This window comes from Rattus norvegicus, chromosome 12 (assembly GCF_036323735.1).
Source record: "Rattus norvegicus strain BN/NHsdMcwi chromosome 12, GRCr8, whole genome shotgun sequence".
Classification (NCBI taxonomy): domain Eukaryota; kingdom Metazoa; phylum Chordata; class Mammalia; order Rodentia; family Muridae; genus Rattus; species Rattus norvegicus.
In genome coordinates, this window is record NC_086030.1 from 33,322,801 (window position 1) to 33,344,339 (window position 21,539).

At 50.2% G+C, this 21,539-nt stretch overlaps 1 protein-coding gene across 7 annotated transcripts in view; it reads left to right on the forward strand.

The window, feature by feature from the left end:
* The window catches only part of Stx2 (syntaxin 2), a 35,342-nt gene that overhangs the window by 7,354 nt on the left and 6,449 nt on the right, over positions 1 to 21,539 (forward strand). For 2 of the 7 annotated variants that reach the window (XM_063271077.1, XM_017598271.3), the window contains exons 1-8: positions 2,995 to 3,189; positions 12,584 to 12,664; positions 16,334 to 16,433; positions 17,774 to 17,848; positions 18,926 to 18,999; positions 20,193 to 20,301; positions 21,225 to 21,298; positions 21,400 to 21,537. In XM_063271077.1, the coding sequence (XP_063127147.1) occupies positions 3,160 to 3,189; positions 12,584 to 12,664; positions 16,334 to 16,433; positions 17,774 to 17,848; positions 18,926 to 18,999; positions 20,193 to 20,301; positions 21,225 to 21,298; positions 21,400 to 21,537 (681 nt within the window). In that variant the 5' untranslated portion in view covers positions 2,995 to 3,159. Of the gene's footprint in view, positions 1 to 2,994; positions 3,190 to 12,583; positions 12,665 to 16,333; positions 16,434 to 17,773; positions 17,849 to 18,925; positions 19,000 to 20,192; positions 20,302 to 21,224; positions 21,299 to 21,399; positions 21,538 to 21,539 lie in introns of those variants that run through there. The other 5 variants (NM_012748.2, NM_001415751.1, XM_017598270.3 and 2 more) reach the window with 3 other exon arrangements.

Sequence of the window (21,539 nt, forward strand, 5' to 3'; positions counted from 1 at the left end):
CTGTAGATGTAACACAACCCTTATAACATAGATTTCCCACACTCCTCATCCAAGCTGTAACCCCAGAAGAATCACTGATTCAAGGCCCGTGTGGGCTACACAGAATTCAAGGCCAGTCTGAGCAGCTGATGAGAGCCTGTCTAAAACCTGACAACTATAAAAAGAGCTGGAGGTGCAGCTTAGTGGTGAAGTGTTAACCCAACATGCACAGGGGCCTGGGTTTAAATCCCAGTGCTAGGAGGAAAAAAGAAAAAAAAAAACCAATAATTTACGATATGCTTGGGTAGCACGGTTCAGATGTGGAGCCCAACTTTAAGGTCATTTAGTGCTTATTTCATTCTCTTGGTCCCCACAGTGTCTCCATGGGATACTTTTTAGCATGTTTTCCCATTGAAACAATACAAAAGTAGATTGTTGTTGTTGTTGAAACAGGGTCTCACACTATGTAGCCTGTGCTGGCTCAAACTTGTATCAAGCCTTCTGCTTCAGCCTCCAGATCTGATGACAACAGGTAGGAGCCACCACTCAGAATAAAAATGTAACCTTAAGCATGCTTTTGTTCCCAGACATAGTATATGTCCATGGTCCCAGGATATAGGAGGCCAATACAGGAGGATCAGAAGTTCATGTCATCCTCAGCTACACAGAGGTTTGAGGCCAGCCTGGGCTCCAGGAGATTTGTCTCAAAAGAAACAAAGCAAAACAAAAGACTACCCCCACAACCTAAAAGCATCTATCTTTAGAGTTTAAATGTATACATAATAAATAAATAAATGTTTTAAAAAAATATTCTTTAGGGCTGGAGAGATGGCTCAGAGGTTAAGAGCACTGTCTGCTCTTCCAGAGGTCCTGAGTTCAATTCCAAGCAACCACATGGTGGCTCACAACCATCTATAATCAGATCTGGTGCCCTCTTCTGGCCTGCAGGAATACATGCAGGCAGAAAGCTGTATGATGTATACATAGTAAATAAATAAATGTTTAAAAAAATATTCTTTAGAGTTTAAATGTTTTTATAAATTAAAAACATGCTAGGCTTAGGGGTGGGGAGTGGTGGCACACCCCTTTAATTCCAGCACTCAGAAGACATAGGCAGGCAGATCTCTGTGAGTTCAAGGCCAGCCTGATTTACAGAGCTAGTTTTAGGACATCCAGGAATACCCAAAGAAAACTCTGTCTCAAAAAGACAAAACAAACAACAACAACAAAACAAATCCAAACCCCAAATCAAAACCAACAACAACAACAAAACCAAACAAACCAGAAAACAAAAGAAACAAAAAGTTCTCATCTTCTCTCTCCATCTTTCCCTCCTTCCTTTCTTCCTTTTTTCTTCTCAGTTCTGCCCTGCTACCTGAAGCATTAGTCCTAGACAGAACAACTGGGTTCCTATTTGGGGAACACCTACTTAAGGAATTTGTGGCCCATTATGGGTAAGCGCGCCCCATCCTGCAGAGACTTAACTCACGTGCTAAGAATGAAAGGCACTGGGGGTTGGGGATTTAGCTCAGTGGTAGAGCGCTTGCCTAGGAAGCTCAAGGCCCTGGGTTCGGTCCCCAGCTCCGAAAAAAAAAAGAACCAAAAAAAAAAAAAAAAGAATGAAAGGCACTGGCTGGTGAGATGGCTCAGCAGTTAGAAGTATGTCCCACCAAACCTGGCCTGAGTTCTGTCTCAGTGACCTCCATGGTAGAAGAGAACCAAAGCCTGAAAGTTGTTGTCTCACCTCTACACGTGTGCTACCCATAAGTCAGTGTTTAAAAAGGAAAGGAAGAGAGGAAGGGGAAGGAAGGAAGCAAATGGCATAGGGTGACTCACAGTTCGAGTCTGCAGTCTGCCATGGTAGGGAAGTACGTCAGCAGGTTGAACAGCTGGTGACATTGTACCCACAGTCAGGAAGCAGATGGGTGCTGGGGCTCAGATCACTTTCTCCTGTTGTTGATTCTGGACCCCAGAACGTGGGATGGTGCTACCTACAGTTAAGAAGGGCTTTCCCTTGTCAATTACCCTAATCTGGATAATCCCTCACAAAGGAGCCCAGAGGCTTGTCTCCTCAGTGAGTCTATACCCCGTTAGTTAGTTTGACAATCAATTTTACCATCACCGGGGGATTGGCTCTCCAGGAGGGACACAGGAAACTCTCTCTAGTCTTTCTTCCCTACACTTTACCCTATGCACACGTCTTTGCTAGTGCCTGTGTGGTTTGACTGAAACGTCTTCACAGGCTCCTGTGTTGGAATACTTGTTTCTTAGCTGGTGGCATGCTTTGGGGAGGTTGTGGAACTTTTAAGAAGTGTGGTCTCACCGTACAAAGTGAGTGGCTGGTGATCGATCGACCCTTGAGGGCTATCGTTTCGACCGCAACTGTCATGTCTGCCTTTGTCCCTCCAAAATGCGAAGGGTTAAGGTTAATTTCTTCTCCCCGTCCCCTCTACCCCCATTCCGTACCATCAACATCAGCGGTCATAATTTTCCTGACATAATGGACTTTAGCCCCTGAGACCATAAGCCAAGATAAATCCTTCCTCCCTTACTTAGCTTTTGATGGATACGCTGCCACAGTGACCAGAAAAGCAACTTCTTTGCCTGATTCTCCCACCGAACTGCAATCAGGGTGCGACCTGCAGGTTTTCTATGAGGGCCCGAGTGTGGAGCTCTCAGGGTTAGAAGAGCCCACCTTATTCTAATTCCTTTGCTGTCAATGTGTGCTGTAATGGCTGAACTTAGAATTTAGCCTTTTCGTTTTGGGGCATTAAAAATCTAGGGCATGGTAGGCAAAGGCTAACCACTGACCTATAGCCCTAGCTCTTGAATGTTTTAAGTAAACAAAACGAGTGAAAGTGCAGAAATCAGCAAGGGCAGACAGCTTGTTAAATAGCCACGCCGCTAGAGGACTTTAGGCCAGGCCCCGCCCCCATATGGAACCACACCCACTTCCCCACCCCTCGCGACGACCCGCCCAGGTGCCCTGGGTCCCGCGGGAGGGGGTGGGGCAGGCGCAAGCGCAGAGAGTGCGGGCGCGGTTGCCGTGGCAGCGCCTGCCCGAGGGAGGGCGGCGGCGCGGGGCCAGGACCCCGGCGGGCAGAGGCGGCGACGCGGCCACCCGAGAGTGTGCGGCGGGGCAGCTGAGCGGCGGGAGCTCCGCCCTGCTGGCTGGTGGGGATGCGGGACCGGCTGCCGGACCTCACGGCGGTGAGCAGAAAGCCGCATAGCGGTCCGGGCCGGCGGGAGAGCTGCTGTGGGTCCTGGCAAAGACCCCAGGAAGAACCTGTGGAGTGGGGGTGGAAAGACTGAGGGACCGCAGTTCAGAAGCAAGACCCTAGGAGGAGACTTGAGTAGGGGGCCCGGAGGGGAACCTAGGAGGGAGCTCTGGGAAGGGAGCTCGGACGAGGAACGCCTGTGGAGGGAACTGGGCGCGTTTCTAGGAGGGATCTAATAAAGAGGGTTCTAGGTGTCCCGGGGCCTCGAGAGACTTCGGTGTCTCCAGGGCGTAGTCTTCAGGAGGGATCCAGGCAGCCTCCCTGCAGGGTCCCAGGGAGTGAGCTCCCAATTCTTTCAAGAGTCACAAGATGCACAAGAGGAACCCAATCTGTGTTTCTGAACAGAGTCTCGGGGAAAGGGCTCTAGGGTCCCTGGAGTCTTCAGGGGTGTTAGGGTGGGGTTTCAGGAGCATTCCTTGGAGGGCTCCAGGAGACCCTGGTCAGGGCTGCAAGTGGATTCTTGGGGTAGGGCTCCTGGTTTTCCTTGGGTTCCAAGGGCCACAGGTTGTTGGGACTCTAGGTGTGGGCTATGGGAGAGGTCCAGAGCCCGTGCTGGGAGCATCTTGGTCTTGGGGAGCACTTCTGGGCACAGATGCCAGTAGGTGTCTGGGGTGGGTTCTCTTTGCTCTGGCACTACTCCTGTGGACCGATGTTTGGGTCGGAGTCCTTTTGGCCACCTGACAGAGTTGATTTCTATGGGTGAGAGTGTGGTTCAGGGTTTTAGGCAAGGGGCAAGGTCTGGGCTTGGGCAGATGCCTGCTCAGAACTCAGAACTCACCATGGCACTGCCGGCCTGTTTTTTTTTTTTTTTTTTTTTTTTTTTTTTTTTTGCGAAGCTCTTATCACAACTTCTCCAACTGCCTGCCCCACCCTGCATGGGTACCCTTTACAACTGCTTTGTTTCATGGCCTGATACAGAATAATGTGAGTTTCTCTCGGACACCCCGCACAAACCTGGAGCTCAGGGGCTAGTACCTGCTTCGGTCAGCACTACCCACAGTTGCCTTAGGTATTTTCCCAGTGCACCGGGTACCAGAACTGTATTCACGCTTTAACACAGGGCTTTAGTCACTAGTGAGCATTGTGGCAAGAGAAAAGCTGAGCTTCTTAAAGGGGAATGGGTTTACAGTATATATCTGCATATATTTGCAGTATATATTTGCAGTGAACAGTTTTGTACCCAGTTCTGGGGTAGAATGTGGCGTTCAGGACATATGCACAGTGCAGGCCCAGTCAGGGCGATTGGCTATACTCTTTGAGGTGTTTATCATTCCTTCGGGGTGAGAACCTCAGGACCAGCCAGGCTGTAGTGGCTTTTAATCCCAGCACTTGGGAGAAAGAAGCAGGCAGATCACTTTGAGTTCAAGGCTAGCCTGGTTTACAGAGTGAGTTCTAGAACAAACCAGGGCTATAGAGAGAAACACAGCGAGAACCTCAAGAGCTTCCTCACTGGCCACTTGCAGGCATCAACCGCGGTTATGCACTGTGGTGCAGAACGTTGGAAAGCATTCTTTCCATCCAGTTGGACCCCAGAGCTGCTCCCTTATACCCTTCCCAGAATCCTGTAACCAGTCTGTCTTCTGCTCCCTTGAGCACAGCTTTTAAACTTCTACACATGCAGCATCTGTGTTTCTGTGCTGACAGGCTTTATGACCTTCACCGGCTTGGAGGTTTCAGGGGTCCTTGGCTGGATTGAGGTAGAAACCTGGGAAGGAGAGCAATTGCTTCCAGCGCTGGACTCTTGGCAGGTTTTGTTGACAGCCTGGAGGAGCGGCAGCAGGTGGCGCCCTCTAGTGGCACAGCGCTAGGTACTAGGAGTGGAATCCTTAGCAAGTACACAGGGGCAGCCGGTATGCCTCAGACAGCTCTTTGGGAGTATTCCAGGGACTAGACGCCAGATCTCTTCTCTGCCACCACTGCTTCCTTTTTAAATAATTTATTTATTTTTATTTGGTGTGCATTGGTGTTTTGCCTGCACGGATGTCTATGTGAGAGTGTTGGATCCTGAGTCACAGAAAATTATGAGCTGTCATGTAAGTGCTGGGAATTGAGCCCTGGTCCTCTGGAAGAGCAGTCAGTGCTCTTTACCACTGAGCCATTTTTCCAGCCTCTGCTTCTCTGGCCTTTAAAAGCTTCCGTACACCTCCGGCCTCAGCTCCGACACTCCTCTGCATCTTCCTGTTACTCCCTGGAATTGTTGAGCTGTTTTCCTTTCGTGCAGTCACTAAGACTTTCGCTGCTCCTGCTGCTGCTGCTGCTGCTGACGCTGGTCTCGAGGTTCCTCCCCTATGGCTGCTGTGATTCAGTGTGCTGTCACGCAGTCTGCTCCACTGTCACAGCTTGTGACATCTACCTTTCTCCGTGACACCAGTCCCCTCCCACCCCACTGTGAGTGGGTGGGGCAAGACCCCTCTAAAGAAGCGTGTATGGGGGCAGGGCCAGGATCACCCACCCACCAAATGAGCATTGAATGAGCTGGGCGGCCTGGGTATATAGACAGGGGAAAAGTGAGGCCCAATCGCAGACCTCCTTTGCAAATGAAGGTCTGTGTTTGTACCACCCCAACACTGCCTCTTTGGGACCTACCTGCTGATTTAGGGGGGAAATGGTCACAGGGTCATCCGGAGTTCACAAAGACTTGTGGTAGCAGAAAGTTGAGTGGGGACTGAAAACCCTGGCAGAGGCTGTCCTGTTAGGAGCTGGGGCACTCAGCTGCTGGCATTGTATAGATTCCTCAATGCTGGCAATGTTCAACATGGCCTAGGGGTAGTCCAGATGGCTGTTTGACTGACAGTTCTTTTGCTTAAGGCAGCTGGAGAGAGACAGACAACTGCCTCATCCACCAGTGTCTTTCTTGCTGACAGGAAGCTGAACATGAGAAAGAATGCTTAGGATAACACTGTAAGAGCCCATCATTGTCCTATCTCTGCTTAACAGTGCTCTAGCTGTGTGCATCACTTTCCCAGGCCCCAAGGAGAGAATCCCCCTTTTTGTCTGAACTTCATCCACCACGACCAGCTTCTAGGTCCATCTACACCGCTGCACATGAGGCGTCGAACTTTTTAGGGCTGAGGTGTATTATAAGCGGACTGACTGTTTTCCTGCATTCCGTCCATGTAAGGATGCCACCACTGTGAGCGTGGTTGTCATCATGAAACTGGAGTTTGTGTTGATAGACTGGCCAAGAGATGAGACTGTCCAGGCCACCAGAATCAAGTAGACTCCTCCCCTCTTGAAAAATACAACAGCGGTGTCTGCTGGCCGCTGCCGGGTTTGCTTTTGTGGTGACAAACACAGCCTCTGCTCTCGGTGCGGCTACGGGCTCTAAGCAGGGCATGAGGCCCACTGCCCTAAGGCCTGGGTTCTTAAACGTTTCCACTAGTGACCCCTCCCTTTTTTTTACATGGCCCTGCATATATAAGTGTGTGAAAGAGTGGTGCAAATGGAGCGTTAACTGACGGCGACAAATCACAGGTGTGTTTTTCAGCACTTCCCCAGTGCACACAGGCTTGCCGTTTATCAGAGATGACAGCACGACAGACGGGCTTGCTGGTTTTACATGAAGAGTCCCATCTTGGCTGAATATTTGATACCGCAGGATTCAGAGCACAGCGTTGATATTTTGGTTTTATAATAGTCAGTGCCGAAAAGACCCCTCCATATAAATAAATGAGCAGCAGAAAAAAAAAAAGGCAGATGTTGCCAAGGGACACTTCAGGAACTGTTGGGAATTCTGTCCTGATTCCAAACCGAATTCATCATTTTTTTTTCCTTTTCTCTAAGCAAAACTCAATTCAGCAACTCAAACAGAAATCTTTCAAAAAATCCGTTAACTTTATGTATTTACATGAATGTGTGCACCAGAGTGCATGCGTGGAGGTCAAAAGGCAACTCCTGTGAGAGTTGTTTCTGTCTCAAGAGTCAAACTGAGGTTGTCCAGCTTGATAGCAGGCACACGGGACCTGCCGAGCCGTCTCGCCAGCCCCGGTTTCTTTATTCCAGGATTTCCAGGTGGGCTGGGGAGGTGGCCTGATTGCTTAAGTGCTTGCCTTGCAAGCATGGGGCCATGGGTTCAGTCCTCCAGAGCGTTTTAAAAGGCACCATGCTATACACTGTAATTTGAACTCTAGGGATGTGGAGATGGACAGACCCTGGGCTAGCCAGCTTAGCCTACTTGTGGAGTTCAGGGTGGTCTAAGACCCTCAGAAAACAAAGACACCAGTGCCCAGTACCTAAGGAGTGACAGATGAGGTTGTCTTGCATGCAAATGGAGGATGGCAGCTGTCTTTCTGTCTCACAGAGAGGTGTGTATCTGACACAAGAACCTCTGGGACAAGATTCGGGAGTGGAGTGCCATGGGCTTACACCTTTTTTAAATTGTTTATTTTTATCTTATGTGCACTGGTGTTTTGCCTGTCTGTATTTCTGTGTGAGGGTGTTGGAGCCCCTGGAACTGGAGTTACAGACATTTCTGAGCTGCCAAGCTGGTGCTGGGAATTGAACCTGTGTCCTCTGAAAGAGCAGCCAGTGCTCTTAACCACCGAGCCATCTCCCCAGCCTGGGCTTACACTCTGGAAACCTACTAGGTCTTATGTTTTCAGAAAGTTAGAAAAAGCAACTCTCTCCTTCCACACTATCTAAATGCTGCTTTTGCGAGATAGGACGTGGGGTTTAATTTTGTGGTTCAGATGGGTGAACTGCAGTGACCACGGTGACCCAAGAGTTTGAAGTTTCCCAGAAAGGTTCCTCATTAGCTGTGTATGCGTCCACCTTCGACAAAGGTGCCGGTGATAGTCACCTGGGAAGGACTTAAAAAACAGCTTGTTTGAATGGCCACAGTCCCATTGTTTGGGAGATTGAGGCAGGGGTCCCAGGTCAGCTTGAGTGACTGGAAGACCTTATGGCAAAAGAAGATTAACTGTGGAGAGCAGTTTGTGTTCAGAGATTTTGTACGAGCCATCTTGCTGCTCTGAGGGGTGCTTCAGGCTTCGGGGTCCTCTGCTCATTTTAATCCAAAAGCTGGAGCAACTTGCCTGGGATCACACAGTCTCTACGTCCAGAGCGATTCTGTCTCAGACCTCCAGAATGCACAAGCACAGATAGAGTCCCAGGCCTGAGCTAGGTGAGCTACTGAAGACAGACCCTTGTGAATTGGCTGCGTGCTGTGGCGTCCCGAGGTGGAGGGAGGAAGACAGAGAGGAGCCATGCTTTGCATTTTAGGACGTTAGTAAATCAGAACGGAACAGGTCGTGTATAAGAGTTTGGATTTTTCCACAGACCAATTATTTCCTGTTTTTTTGCTCAAGATATATCTGAACTCTAATGGCCTGAGAGCATCTCCCATAGCTGGACTTCCTCTTGGCTTCTTGGCTGCAGGATGAGCCTGCTTCCTGAAAGCTGCCCTAGCCTCCACAGCCCTCTCTGCCTCGCTCACAACTTCACCACCAGGAAGTCTTTGGCTTCCCTCAGTGTTCCTGGCAATGGTCACCTTCTGTCCCAGCGGCCTGCACAGTACTGCAGTTTGGTTTCTCTCCCTGTGACCCCTTGGTTCTGTAATCAATCACCCTTTCTCAAACGGCTGCTTCTCTGGGCACATTTTCAGGCCATGGCTCATACTCAGAGAAGACTGACAGAAATGGGGTACTTGAGGTGCCACCTCAACCCCTCCCTTCCCTCCCCATCCCCCTTCCCCTCCCTCCCTCTCTCCTTCCTATTTTTCATTATCTTTGACTTGCTGTATATCTCAGGCTTAGAATTTACTGTGTAGCCCAGTTTAGCTTCAGACTCAGGATCCGCCTACCTCTCCGTGTTGTACAGAGTAGCTTCTGGTTTGTTCTGTTTGGGTGATTGGTTGGTTTTGGACCTCTCTGACTTGACCCCTGACTGCCCTTGAACTTGCTTGGTAGACCTGGCTGGCCTTGAACTCGCAGAGATCCACCTCCCTCTGCTTCCTAAGTGCTAGGATCAAAGGCCTGTAGCATTATGGCCTGACTTGCTGGCTTTCAATTCAGAGATCCTCCTGCCCCAGTTTCCAAGGCATTTGAGGCTTTGGGTGTGGAATCAGGGTGTCAGTACCTCAGAAAGCCATGGTCAGGATTTCTCCTGGCACCTCAGATTCCGAGATACCCCTCTTTGCCACTCCCTTCCCAAGGATGCAAAGCCCCTGGGCCAACCTCGGCTTCGTTCTCAGCTCTCAGCAGTCGGTCTTCCTTCTGACTGACTCAGCTTGGTGATTTCGGCTTAACCCCCTCTGGAGCGAGCCACCCTAAAAGGCTTGGTGGTGACCCTGTTCCAGATGTGGTTCCCTTGCTGAGGGCTGTTGGGACAGCCTGTCATTCTTCAGCACTGTTGTTCATTCCCGGCATCTGGAGGACAGTGCATTGACCCACAGTGTATCAGTCTCTGGGAGGGTAGGGGGGAGAAGAGTCACACAGAAGGGACATCCCTGGGCTGGGAAGACAGAGGCAGACGAGTGGCCCTGAGAAGCAGAGGGGGCTGCACTGTGCTTCATGGATATAGAAGGCACCCTCTTAGGTGGTGTCCATTTTTCGTTAAGCTGGTCCTGGCTGTGTGGTGTCCCTGGAGACAGAGGTTGCTCTCACACTCCGGTCTGTGTTTTAGAGCAGCACTCCCAGCTCTAACTAACCAGCCATCTTATCCACACAGTCGGCACTAGGGGAGGTCGGTTGTGGTGTGGGAAAAACTGATCATGCCTTAGCGAGGGTCCTGGGTAGAACCAAGTGGCTTTTTTATTTTCTTGAGGCACAGTCTCTCTGAGTACCCTGACTGGTCTGGAACTCACAGAGATCCCCAGCTTCTGAATCCTGAGTGCTAGGAATTAAAAAGGTCACCAGCACGCCAACTTTGACCGGATTTTTCTTAGCTGAGAATTGCAGTAACGCCTTGTCTGCAAGGTTTCCTGGGCAGCGGTAAAGGAACACCTGTGTGTGTCAGGCCTGCAGGGGAAAGGGTGGATTCCCCAAGCGGTGGAGGTTCCTGAGATGCCTCTCGGTGCTTGGCTGCTGGAAGGAGGCTGGAGAGTGCTGACTCACACAGGCCGGCTGCCCTGGAGGATGGAGCTCAGCAGGTCCCTCCCCTGTGCCTCCTGACAGGCAGGGCTATGCAGTAGGACTTAGAGACCGGCTTCTAGGGACCACTGAGTCTGTCTACAAAAACTGCTTCCGGCTAAGTTAGACTTGCCTCTGCTTAGACAGCCTGGAGGAGAGGCTGCCAAGGGGGTTACTGAACAGGCAGTACCAGCACCCCTCCAACATCCTGTGCACTCAAGGCTCCAGGCAAGCCTCAAAGCCTGCCAACTAGTGTCATCCATTACTCTCCCAACCCAAGCCATGCAGTGGGCTTTGGAAGTGCCTGCTTCTTGGATCCTGTCTTAGGCTGGTGTCTGTGATGACACTTTCTTCTTTTCCACTGTTAGTGATTCTGTCTTCTTCAGCTCCCCTCTTGTCACAGTGTTTATTATTTTTTTTTAAAGATGTATTCATTTATTCTATATAAGTACACTGTAGCTGTCTTCAGACACACCAGAAGAGGGCATCAGATCTCACTACAGATAGTTATGAGCCACTGTGTGGTTGCTGGGAATTGAACTCAGGACCTCTGGAAGAGCAGTCGGGGCTCTTAACCACTGAGCCATCTCTCCAGCCCTATTATTATTATTTAATACAGTGCGTGGAGGTCATTACCCTTTTAGAAAGTACAGATGCTGGCTGACATACCTTGGAAGTTATCATTGCCCTCAAAGTTTTTGCTTGTTTTTGGCCTCTTGTTTCCCAGGCTGGCCTTGAACTCACTCTGTAGTGGAGGCTGCTCTGGAACTTCTGACCATTCTGCCTCTGTGTCACGAGGGCTGGAGTTACAGGGGTGCATCACCAATACCTGTAGTTATTTATTATTTTCATGTATTATTATTTTAGAATTTATTTTATTTTGTGTGTATGGGTGTTTTGCCTGCATGTATGTCTGAACCACATATATGCCCGTGGGAAACTTCTATGTGGATGCTGGAAATCATACCTGTTCTTTCCAAGAACAAATACTCTTAACCACCGAGCCAACTCTCTAGTCCCAGCCCCAGTAGCCTTTTTTAATCTTTATAGAACAAAATTAAAAGATTTGTTTTACACACACACACACACACACACACACACACACACACACACATATATATATATATTTTGCCTTCAGGTGTTTATCTGCACACCAGATGAGGGTATCAGGTCCCATGACACTAGACACTAGAGTTATAGAAGTTAAGAGCCATCTCTGAAGAGCAGCCAGTGCTCTTAACCACTGAGCCATCTCTCCAGCCTCCACCCCGAGTAGCATTTTTAAATCTTTACAGAAAGTATAAATATTACAGGGAGAGTGATATACCCTGGTGTTAGAGAACTTACCTAGCATGTTCAGAGCCCTGAGTCAATCCTCAGGATGATTCTGTGTGTGTGTGTGTGTGTGTGTGTGTGTGTGTCTGTGTGTGTATGGTGTCTGTGTGTACATGTGTAGTGTGTGTGTATTTGTGTCTATGTGTGTCGTGTATGTGTGTGTGTAGTGTGTGGTATGTGTGTGGTATGTGGTGTGTATGTGTGTGTGGTGTCTGTGTGTGTGTCTGTGTATATGTGTGGTATGTGGTGTGTGTGTAGTGTGTGTGTGTGCAATGTGTGTGTATGTGTGTGTGTAATGTGTGTGTGTGTGTTTGTGTGTGTATGTGTGTGTGTAGTGTGTATGTGTATGTAGTGTGTATGTGTCTGTCTGTCTGTATATGTGTGTGGCCTGTATGTATGTGTGTGTGTGATATGTGTGTGGTGTATAGGTGTATGTGTGTGTGTATGTGTGTGTGTGTGCTGTGTGTGTAGTGGTGTGTGTGGTGTGTGGTATGTGTGTATGTGTGTGTGTAGTGTGTGTGTGTTGTGGGGTGTGTGTGGGGTGTGTGCGTGTGTAGTGGTGTGTGTGTAGTGGTGTGTGTGTGTAGTGTGTATGTGTGTATGTGTGTGTGTGTGTGTGTGTGTCTGTCTGTCTGTCTGTCTGTCTGTCTGTCTGTCTGTGGTAATCTTAAATGGCCCTGACTGTGGGGAAGGTGAAAGCACCCGCAGTGGGAATGTGGCCTTCAGTATCGTCCCCCGCTCCCCCTTTTCTGCAGCCCATGTTTCTCTCACCTGTCACCAGGAAGAAGCTACACAATTAGGTGGTTGCAGGTTCTGGAGCGTGGCCGGCTCCTAAGCTGCACTTGATGTCCAGTGAGCTGAGGCACTGGGGCCCTGAGTTGCTTTTCAGCCTTTGTGACACTTGGAAAATGTCTTCTGTTTCAGTGTAGGAAAAGCGACGATGGAGACAATGCTGTCATCATCACGGTGGAGAAGGACCACTTCATGGATGCCTTCTTCCATCAGGTCGGTGTTTAATGTCGCACAGCCTCAGACTTTACCTCTGCCGTAGTCCCCTGTAGAGCAGCACACCGGTGCACCCTGGAACTGTGTTTTGGCTAATGATGGGCCCTGTGTCTGGCTGCAATCCCATGTGGCACTAGCGCCATCGAAGCCATCTGGGAGGTCACCCAGCCACCCGGTTCACCTTGTAGCCCTAGCATGACTGACGTGTGACTCTAGTTTTGCTTGCTTTGATTTTGAAGTTTCCAGATGATGTCTCTGTGGCCCAGGTTAGTCTTGACCTTGCCCTCCTCCTGCCTTCGCCTCCTGAGCATGGCCGTGTTTAAAGTTGTGTAAAGTGTGTAAGTCCTTGGGGACTTTGGGCATCATCTCAATAGTAGTTAATATCGAGACAGCTTCAAGTGACCGCATGGGGACAGCCTGAGAGGGAAGGCTGAATACATACAGGGGATGGAAACGTGGTAGGTTATAGAGCGCGCGTACGTGTGTGTGTGTGTGTGTGTGTGTGTGTGTGTGTGTGTGTGTGTGTGTGTCCGTCCGTCCGGGGGCACACCAGTGCTCAGTGTCCCGCCTATACTGCTCTCCCTATGACTCGGATCCCAAGATCCCAAGCTGTACTTCCTCCCGTGGAAGCCAGCCATCTCTCTGGAGTGGCTTTTTAATGGATCACACCATGAGACTTGTGGCCTCTCAGGAACCCAGGCTTCTTAGTCCCGTGGAGGCAGGAATTCTGGCTTTTAGCTCAGTGCCTGGGGCCATATTTCCTGCTGCTGCTGCTGCTGCTGCTGGTCACCTGTGAGGCAGTTGCTTGTGCTCTCACCTGGATACCGCACAAGCTGCATTTGCAACACCCTTTATTTCCTAGTTCCTCTGGTGGACTGAGGCCTTAGGAAAGGAAACAAACAGGGCTTGTTAATGTAATGCCACGGGGAGAAAAGGCCTCCAGGCCGTGCCCATCACACAGAATGATGCAGAAGACAGACTGCTTGCTCCTGACCAGGGAGGCTTTTGTTAAACACCAATAAAGCAAGTCCCCGAGTGGAGAGAACTTCCCTGAGAAGATAGAATGGGCAGAAGAGACCCTGTGTGGGCAGCTTGCAGTCTCAGGCTGACCAGCACCAATACCACCATGCACCCTCCTCCTGTGGAACCTCCTCCCAGGGCCCTAGGGCCCATGACTGCCTTTCCTGGGAGAGCCAATCTGTGAGGGCAGGGGTAAGCAGTGACTCTAGGCACTGGGCTGTCCCCTTGCTTTCTGACACAGGGCCATCAATGTTGCTTTGAAAGTGATGCTTTCAAATGAAATTGAAATGCCACCCGTGCTCTGGAACCAGCACTCTGCCTGGATTTCAGCCTCCATAGCGACACAGCCAAGAAGTTCAAATAATGTTTTTTATTAAATTTAAAAAATGATATGTGTATGGATGTTTTGCCTGTGTGTATGTCTTTGCATCACATGCATTCAGTGCCCACAGAGGCCAGAAGAAGGTGTCGGGTCACCCAGAATTACAGCTATAAATGGCTGAGTGCTACTGTATGGATGGTGGGAACTGAGCCCAGGTCCTCTGGAAAAGCAACCAGTGGTCTAACTACTGAGCAGTCCTTCCAGTCCCAAGGACCAGCTTTCGTCGTGGTGTTTCCACGGTTGATGTAACTACGCCCCGAGTATGCGATGTCTGTGTGCTCTGGAAGCAGCGCTAAGGGAGATGACCCTGCGCCATCAGCCTGAAGACCCACTGCTCTGCCCGGCAACAGTAAAGTTCCGTGTTGGATTTTGCTTTAATGTCCCTGATTTTCAGGATGTTTCTGGGTCTCGGGCCATGGTTTCCTGGGTCCCTACCACCCTTCAGGAGGGTCCCAGTGACATTGATGCGTGTGCCTCTGGTGCAGGGACAGAGTTGTTCAGAGGTGACTTGGGACACAGGACCACGCTGCCTCCGTAGACTCGAAAGCCGATCTATATAGAATATGCCTCATTATGTACAGTTCCCCTGATCCAGAGGCACAGTAATTGCTTTCCTGTGGCTGTGATAAATCACCACGACTGAGATAACTTACAGAGGAGAGGGGTTGTTGGCGCTCACGGTCCCAGAGGGAGGCAGGTCGTGGCGGGAAGGCTTGTGACGTCATGGCAGCCAGAGCAGCGGGCGCATGGCTCACATCTTAAACTGCAAGTCCAAAACAGAGACAGTTTGCTCCTGGGAATGCCGGGAGGCTGTGAGATCTAAGCGCCTGCCCCAGTGACATTTTGTCCTCCATCAAGTCCACACCTCTAAAGTCTACCCAATCACACCATCGGCTGGGTACCAAATATTCAAATACAGGAGCCTGCGAAGGACATTCCCAACCAAATCGCCACCAGAAGGAAAGTACCGTTTCGTAAAACCATGTAAATACGGGTTTGACTGAAGATTGGGGGTTCATACTAGTGCAATACTCTCTTCTAGCCTCAGTGCTGCCTGTCTTCAGGGAGTCGTATACTCAAACAACAGGTCAAGCTAAGATCTAAACGCCGCAGGGGGATGAGGGCCCGCACTTCTCTGGAGACTAGCTTTCTTGACTCGCGGCCCTCCCTCCTGAAAGCCCAGTACTCACCCCTCATCATAATGCCTCCCCATCCTGCATTAGTTTTTTAAATTAATTTTTATTTATATGAGTATACTGTAGCTGTCTTCATATATATCAGAAAAAGGCACCAGATCTCATTACAGATGGGTGTGAGCCACCATGTAGTTGCTGGGAATTGAACTCAGAACCTCTGGAAGAACAATCAGTGCTCTAACCACTGAGCCATCTCTCCAGCCCCCTGTCATTAGTTTTCAGTCTGTTGTGTAGAGATCAACTAGATCACTCAGGGTCTTTGTCAGGGTTTCTATTGCGGTGAAGAGACATCATGACCACGGCAACTCTCACGAAGGAACACATTTAATTGGGGCTGGCTTACAGTTCAGACGTCCAGTGCAGTATTGTAATGGCAGGAAGCATGGCGGCCCGCAGGCAGGCTTGGTGCTACAGAGGTGGCTGAGGGTTCTACATCTGGATTCACAGACAGCAGGAAGAGAGAGGGACACGGGGCCTAGTTTTGAGCTTCTGAGACCTCAAAGCCCACCCCCAGTGACACACTTCCTCTGACAAGGCCACAGGTCCTAATAGTGCCACTCCCTAGGAGCCTGTGAGGGCCATTTTCACTCAAACCACCACACCCAGGATAGCTTGAGTGTAGGGATTTTTACAGCATATATAGGTTTTGCTGGCAGATGTTGCTTTAGACCCAAGAGTAGGACTCTGGTGGATTTCTATTTTTATTACATTTTAATTGTGTATGTGTGCACATGTATGTGTACGTGTACCTTCACACATGTATGTATGCACGCTCGAGTTTATGCCACAGTGTGCAAGTGGAAGTCAGGGCAGCTTTTAGGAGTTGGCGCTCTCCTTCCACCTTATGGGTCCCAGGGATCCGACTCAGGTTGTCTGGTTTGGTGGCAAGCACCTTGAGCCATCTTGCTGGTGCCCGGTCCTTGTGTCGTCCCCCCACCCCCACCCCCCCAGAGACGGTCTCATCCCTTCCGTGGGATCACACGCCATCAGCTTCTACATGGCCGGCTTCTGCCTCTCCCTGGAGGGGATGGGCAGGGGTGGCGGTGGTGGCTATCCCAGTGTCTGTCCTAGGTGGAGGAGATTCGAAGCAGCATAGCCAGGATTGCTCAGCACGTGGAGGATGTGAAGAAGAACCACAGCATCATCCTCTCTGCCCCAAACCCAGAAGGAAGTAAGTCCGTCTGTCTGTCCTCCAGCCTCTCCTTAGCTGCTGCAGTATGCTCGTGCAGGCGACCACACCGAGGCTCCCTTGGCATTCCAGGAAGGTTTGTTTTGTTGTCTTTCCAGACCAAGTTTCTCTGTGTGGCCCTGGCTGTGGCGGATCTCACTCTGTAGACCAGGCTGGCCTGGCCCTCAGAGGCCTGCCTGTCTCTGCCTCCCGGGCACTGGGATTAAAGGCGTGCGCCACCACTGCCGCGCCCCAGGGGTCTTTATAGTGTTTGAAGGCCCCTAAGTAGCCCCATTGTCCTTCTGGGGAATGACCACTGCCAGGCAGGACCCAGAGGATACGCGAGTGTGGCTGGCGGGACTCAGGCCTCGACAGTGGCTCAGCCACAGGTCTACCCTGTGCCTGCAGTCGAGGGTGTGGATTGTGTGTTTGGGGACATTAACAGCAGGCTGATTTGGAAAGCAGTGGTAGCTTGATGGAGCTGGATTATTGATGGAGGCCGAGAGGCGAGTGAGTCTGGGGGCCCAGAACAGGGAGGGCCAGCTAGATTTCCATTTCTCTGTGGCTTAGTATATCTGCATAATCTTCCTAAATCCCAGCTCTTCTTAGAAACGTTGAATGCCTTTCTTGAGAAACTTTCAATGTTGGCTGCCACTTAACAGAAAAAAACCTGGGAACTGAGACACAGCCTGTGAGTCTGTCCCCAGTGTCTGGTCACTTCCACACATCAGTAACTGTAGAGCGGCTCTCTCACCTGTGGTCACCCCACTGCCCAAAGGAGCTGATCCGCCTCCTGGAGAGTCTCAGAGGATCTCTGGCTTCCGGTCCCCCCACCCAGAGCCTCCATAGATGCCGTAGGGGTTCAGACATGGCAGTGGGGCTCCCACTGTCCGTTAGCCTGAAGCTGGTGATCTTTCACCCCGAGAATGTCTGGGGCACCAGAGTTGGCTCTGAAGGTCTAGAGCCAGGTCTCCTGGAGAGTAGTATGCGTGGTATGTCTGATGGAGCAACAAGGACCAAGAAGACAGTGACAGCAGAAGGGACTTGTGGCAGACTTCTTCCCCGGTGTGGTTGTGTGCACTCTCTGTCCGGGTGAAGATTAGCATCAGAGTCAGTCTGCTCTTAGATCTCCCGATTGGGGTGAGCCTGCAACTCTGACTCACGCCAGCTATGTCTGATGACACAGTTCAGGGTCTCCCAGGAGCTGGCCTGGGCATGGCTGGGGAGGCGCACTTGGGCGGGCACTAAAGAAAGAAGACTGGCTGCCCCTGTGCTCGGCCTGCCTGCCTGCTTATGCAGTGTCAAGCACTCCAGCTCAGATGCTTCACTTTCACCTTTTAAAGAAATAAAAGAAGAGCTGGAGGACCTGAACAAAGAGATCAAGAAAACTGCTAACAGGATCCGGGGCAAGCTGAAGGGTAAGCTTGCCTTCTTGGGTGCTGGTGGGGGGGTGGACGGATGTTGGTATCTTTTTCCTTAGAGTTTTAATATTCCTACATTTCCCAAAATGAAAATTGAGACCGCCGCTAAGTAGGTTGGATATCTGTATCCCGTGCTATCCCTCATTGTGTCTCTGTCAGTGACGCTGGGCAGGCGTTTGAGAAAGGGGGAATAGCCTCTATAGTGACTCCCCTAGCTCTCAGGCGGCTCTCTTAGCTAGAATGTACTTTCCAGCCCCTCGCAGCTCAGCCGAGGTCGTGGACCTCTGTGTTCAGCGTGACCCTGGGCTGGGTGAGGGCTGTGGCTTTTTGTACGGTGCTAAAACAGAGGTTGCCTTCTTTGATCTATGAGGAAGACACGTGTTTAGCCTACAGAGACACATCAAAAGGAACACATCTCATCTCTGCACACACCCTCTTCTCAGGAACAGTGACTCTCAGGTGGCAGACACCCCGCCCAGGTCCTAGTGGGCTCCTGGCACTCCTCGCTGGTCTCTAGGCAGACTTCAGAGAGTGTGCACCTTCAAAACAACCTTGTTCCCAAGAGCACAGCCACTCTGCGTCGGATTCAGACTCATTACAGTGACTGGATGATTAAAACACCTGGCACACCCCAACTGCGCACGCGCTGTACTTAACACAAATGCACACACATGCAGACGGACCAGAGCAACATAGAGACGGGGTGGCTACACAAACACAAACACGGACACACAAACACAAGCGTACAAACGCATAAAAGCAAACACATAAGGCCCATGTTCGGTCACAGACCTGTATGCACGTTTGTTCATGTTTGTCTATGCGAGTTTTTCTGTATGCATATGTTTATGATTTGGGTGTGTATGCATACATGAAACATAAGCGTTTGTGAATGTCCATCCACGTGTCTGTCATTGCCCACCTGTGTGCATGGTGTCGTAAACATTCCTCACGATGGCTGGTCTTTAGAGGACAGTTTCCAGAGGTCACCTATTCTTTAGTTTTGTGGGGAAAGTTGAGGCCATCCCTGAGACTGATGTCATATCTGGGTGACCGTGTTCTGCTTCTCTCTAGCTATTGAGCAGAGTTGTGATCAGGACGAGAATGGGAACCGAACTTCAGTGGATCTGCGGATACGAAGGACCCAGGTCGGCCTTCTAGCCTCAGTTAAAGCGGTGTGGAAGAAGAGCGTTTTCCTTTGTCCACATTCAAAGCAGTTTCTTTCTTTTATTTTTTTCTATTGTGCTGGAAATTGAAACCAGTATTCTGCACGTGCTCAGCAAAAGCTCTGCCACCGAGCCACATCTGAGCCTGGTTTGATCCTGACGATCAAATCTGCCCTCACTGTCTCTGCCCGGGGGAGAGATAACTTGGCTACCCACAAAGCAGAGGACTAGCCCAATCATCAAGATGGCATTGGTTTGGTTTTAATCAGTGGTTTTTAACCTCCCTAATGCTGTGACCCTTTAATACAGTTCCTCATGTCATGGTGGCTCCCAACCATAACATTATTGTCATTGCTGCTTCATAACTGTAAGTTTGCTAGTTATGAATTATAATGTAAATATCTGATAGGCAGGATCTCCAATATTTGACCCCAAAGCGGTTGTGACCCACAGCTTGAAAACCACTGGTCTTAACTTTTCAGGGTTTATGGTTGAAACTAGGAAGCTCAACCCTGCTTGCCCGAGCCTGCCAGCTCGGGGCAGTCTGTGTGCCTCCCAGCTGATTCACCTTCTGATAATGCCCACCCTCTAGAGTCAGCTGACTGCCCTAGACCCCAACTTATTTGTTGTTGTTGGTGGTGGTGGTGTTTGGTTTTGTTAAAACAGACTCTCGGGCTGGAGAGATGGCTCAGTGGTTAAGAGCACTGACTGCTCTTCCAGAGGTCCTGAGTTCAATTCCCAGCAACCACATGGTGGCTCACAACCATCTGCAACACAATCTGATTCCCTCTTCTGGTGTGTCTGAAGAGAGTGACACGGTACTCACTTACATAAAAAAATAAAATAAAATAAATCTAAAAACAAAAAAAACAAAAAAAAAACAAAACAAAAAAAACAGACTCTCACTGTGAATCCCTGGCTGGCCTGGAGCTTGTTATATATACCAGGTTGACCTTGAACTCACCAAGATCCACTCGCCTCTGCCTTCCATGTACTGGAATTAAAGGCATGTGCCACCATCCCGGTGGCCCAGGTCGCACATCTCCCATTGCTGCCTTTGCTCTTAACTTTCTTCTGGAGTGGAGTAATGGATGCAGGTTCTTAGTTGTAAGTTTTACCTCCTTCAAAGGCTGGAGTGGCTGACGCATGGTAACACCATGTTCTCTGTGTTCTAGCACTCAGTGCTGTCACGGAAGTTTGTGGACGTCATGACAGAATACAATGAAGCACAGATCCTGTTTCGGGAGCGAAGCAAAGGCCGAATCCAGCGCCAGCTAGAGATCAGTGAGTAGGGAGCGTGTGGGAGGCGCGCTTCGAGAAACTTTCCCATCAGACGTTGCTCCCACCTCTAACTGCACCATAAACCTTTGCTGAAGCCTGCGCCTAGAGTCAGCCAGATGTGTCGTTATGTGTTGTAAGCTTCAGAGTTCTGAGTGCGGGGCTGTAGTGGCTTGTGGTCGCTGCCGCTATTATTTCAATCCCATCTGGAAAGCTTGCAGCCCTAACTTCTTCAGGCATTTCCGTGTCCTGCTGCCCCTCCTACCTGGCGGGAGATGATCTCCCATGTGCTCACTCATCCAGTCGTCATATGCCACCTTCAGCTTAACTCCCTCTGGCCAGAAGCCCCGTGGAACCTGCGGGAGAGCATGGCTGCTTCTCTGTAACACCAGGGTGGCTTTGCGACAAACTCGGTCACATTTCTGCCACATTAACCTGCCTAGGAAAGTATCTTAGAAAGGCAGGGAACCCTGTGGTTGACAATGCTAATGGCTCAGTTAAGGCTTAGTGAGGCCTTGTCTTAGCTAGGGTTTTAGTGATGTGAAGAGATACCATGACCATTGCAGTTCTCAGAAAGGAAAACATTTCATAGGGCCTGGCTTACAGTTCAGAGGTTTAATCCATTACTGTCATGGTGGGAAGCAGGGCATCGCACAGGCAGACATGGTGATGCGGAGGTAGCAGAGAGTTCCACATCTGGATCCATAGGCAGCAGGAAGAGAGAGACGCTGGACCTGGCTTGAACATCTGAGGCCTCAAATCCTACCCCCAGTGACATACTTCCTCCAACAAGGCCACACCTCCTAATAGTGCCACTCCCTGTGAGCCTCTGGGGGCCATTTTCCTTTACTCTCCCACACACCCACAATCAAGCAGCCGTGGCTGCTGCACCAGGCTGTGTCCTCAGTGCAGTTCCCATTGTCTCTCAGCTGGGAGGACCACCACTGACGAGGAGCTGGAGGAGATGCTGGAGAGCGGGAAGCCGTCCATCTTCATCTCGGACGTGAGTGCCCTGGGTGAACGCGCAGCACACGTTTACCGAGATGGTAAGCCTTCAGCTTACCAGGCTGGAGTTAGTAATACTTTTCTTTCTATCTTCCAAAGATTATATCAGATTCACAGATTACTAGGCAAGCTCTCAATGAGATCGAGTCACGCCACAAAGACATCATGAAGCTGGAGACCAGCATCCGAGAGCTGCACGAGATGTTCATGGATATGGCCATGTTTGTCGAGACTCAGGT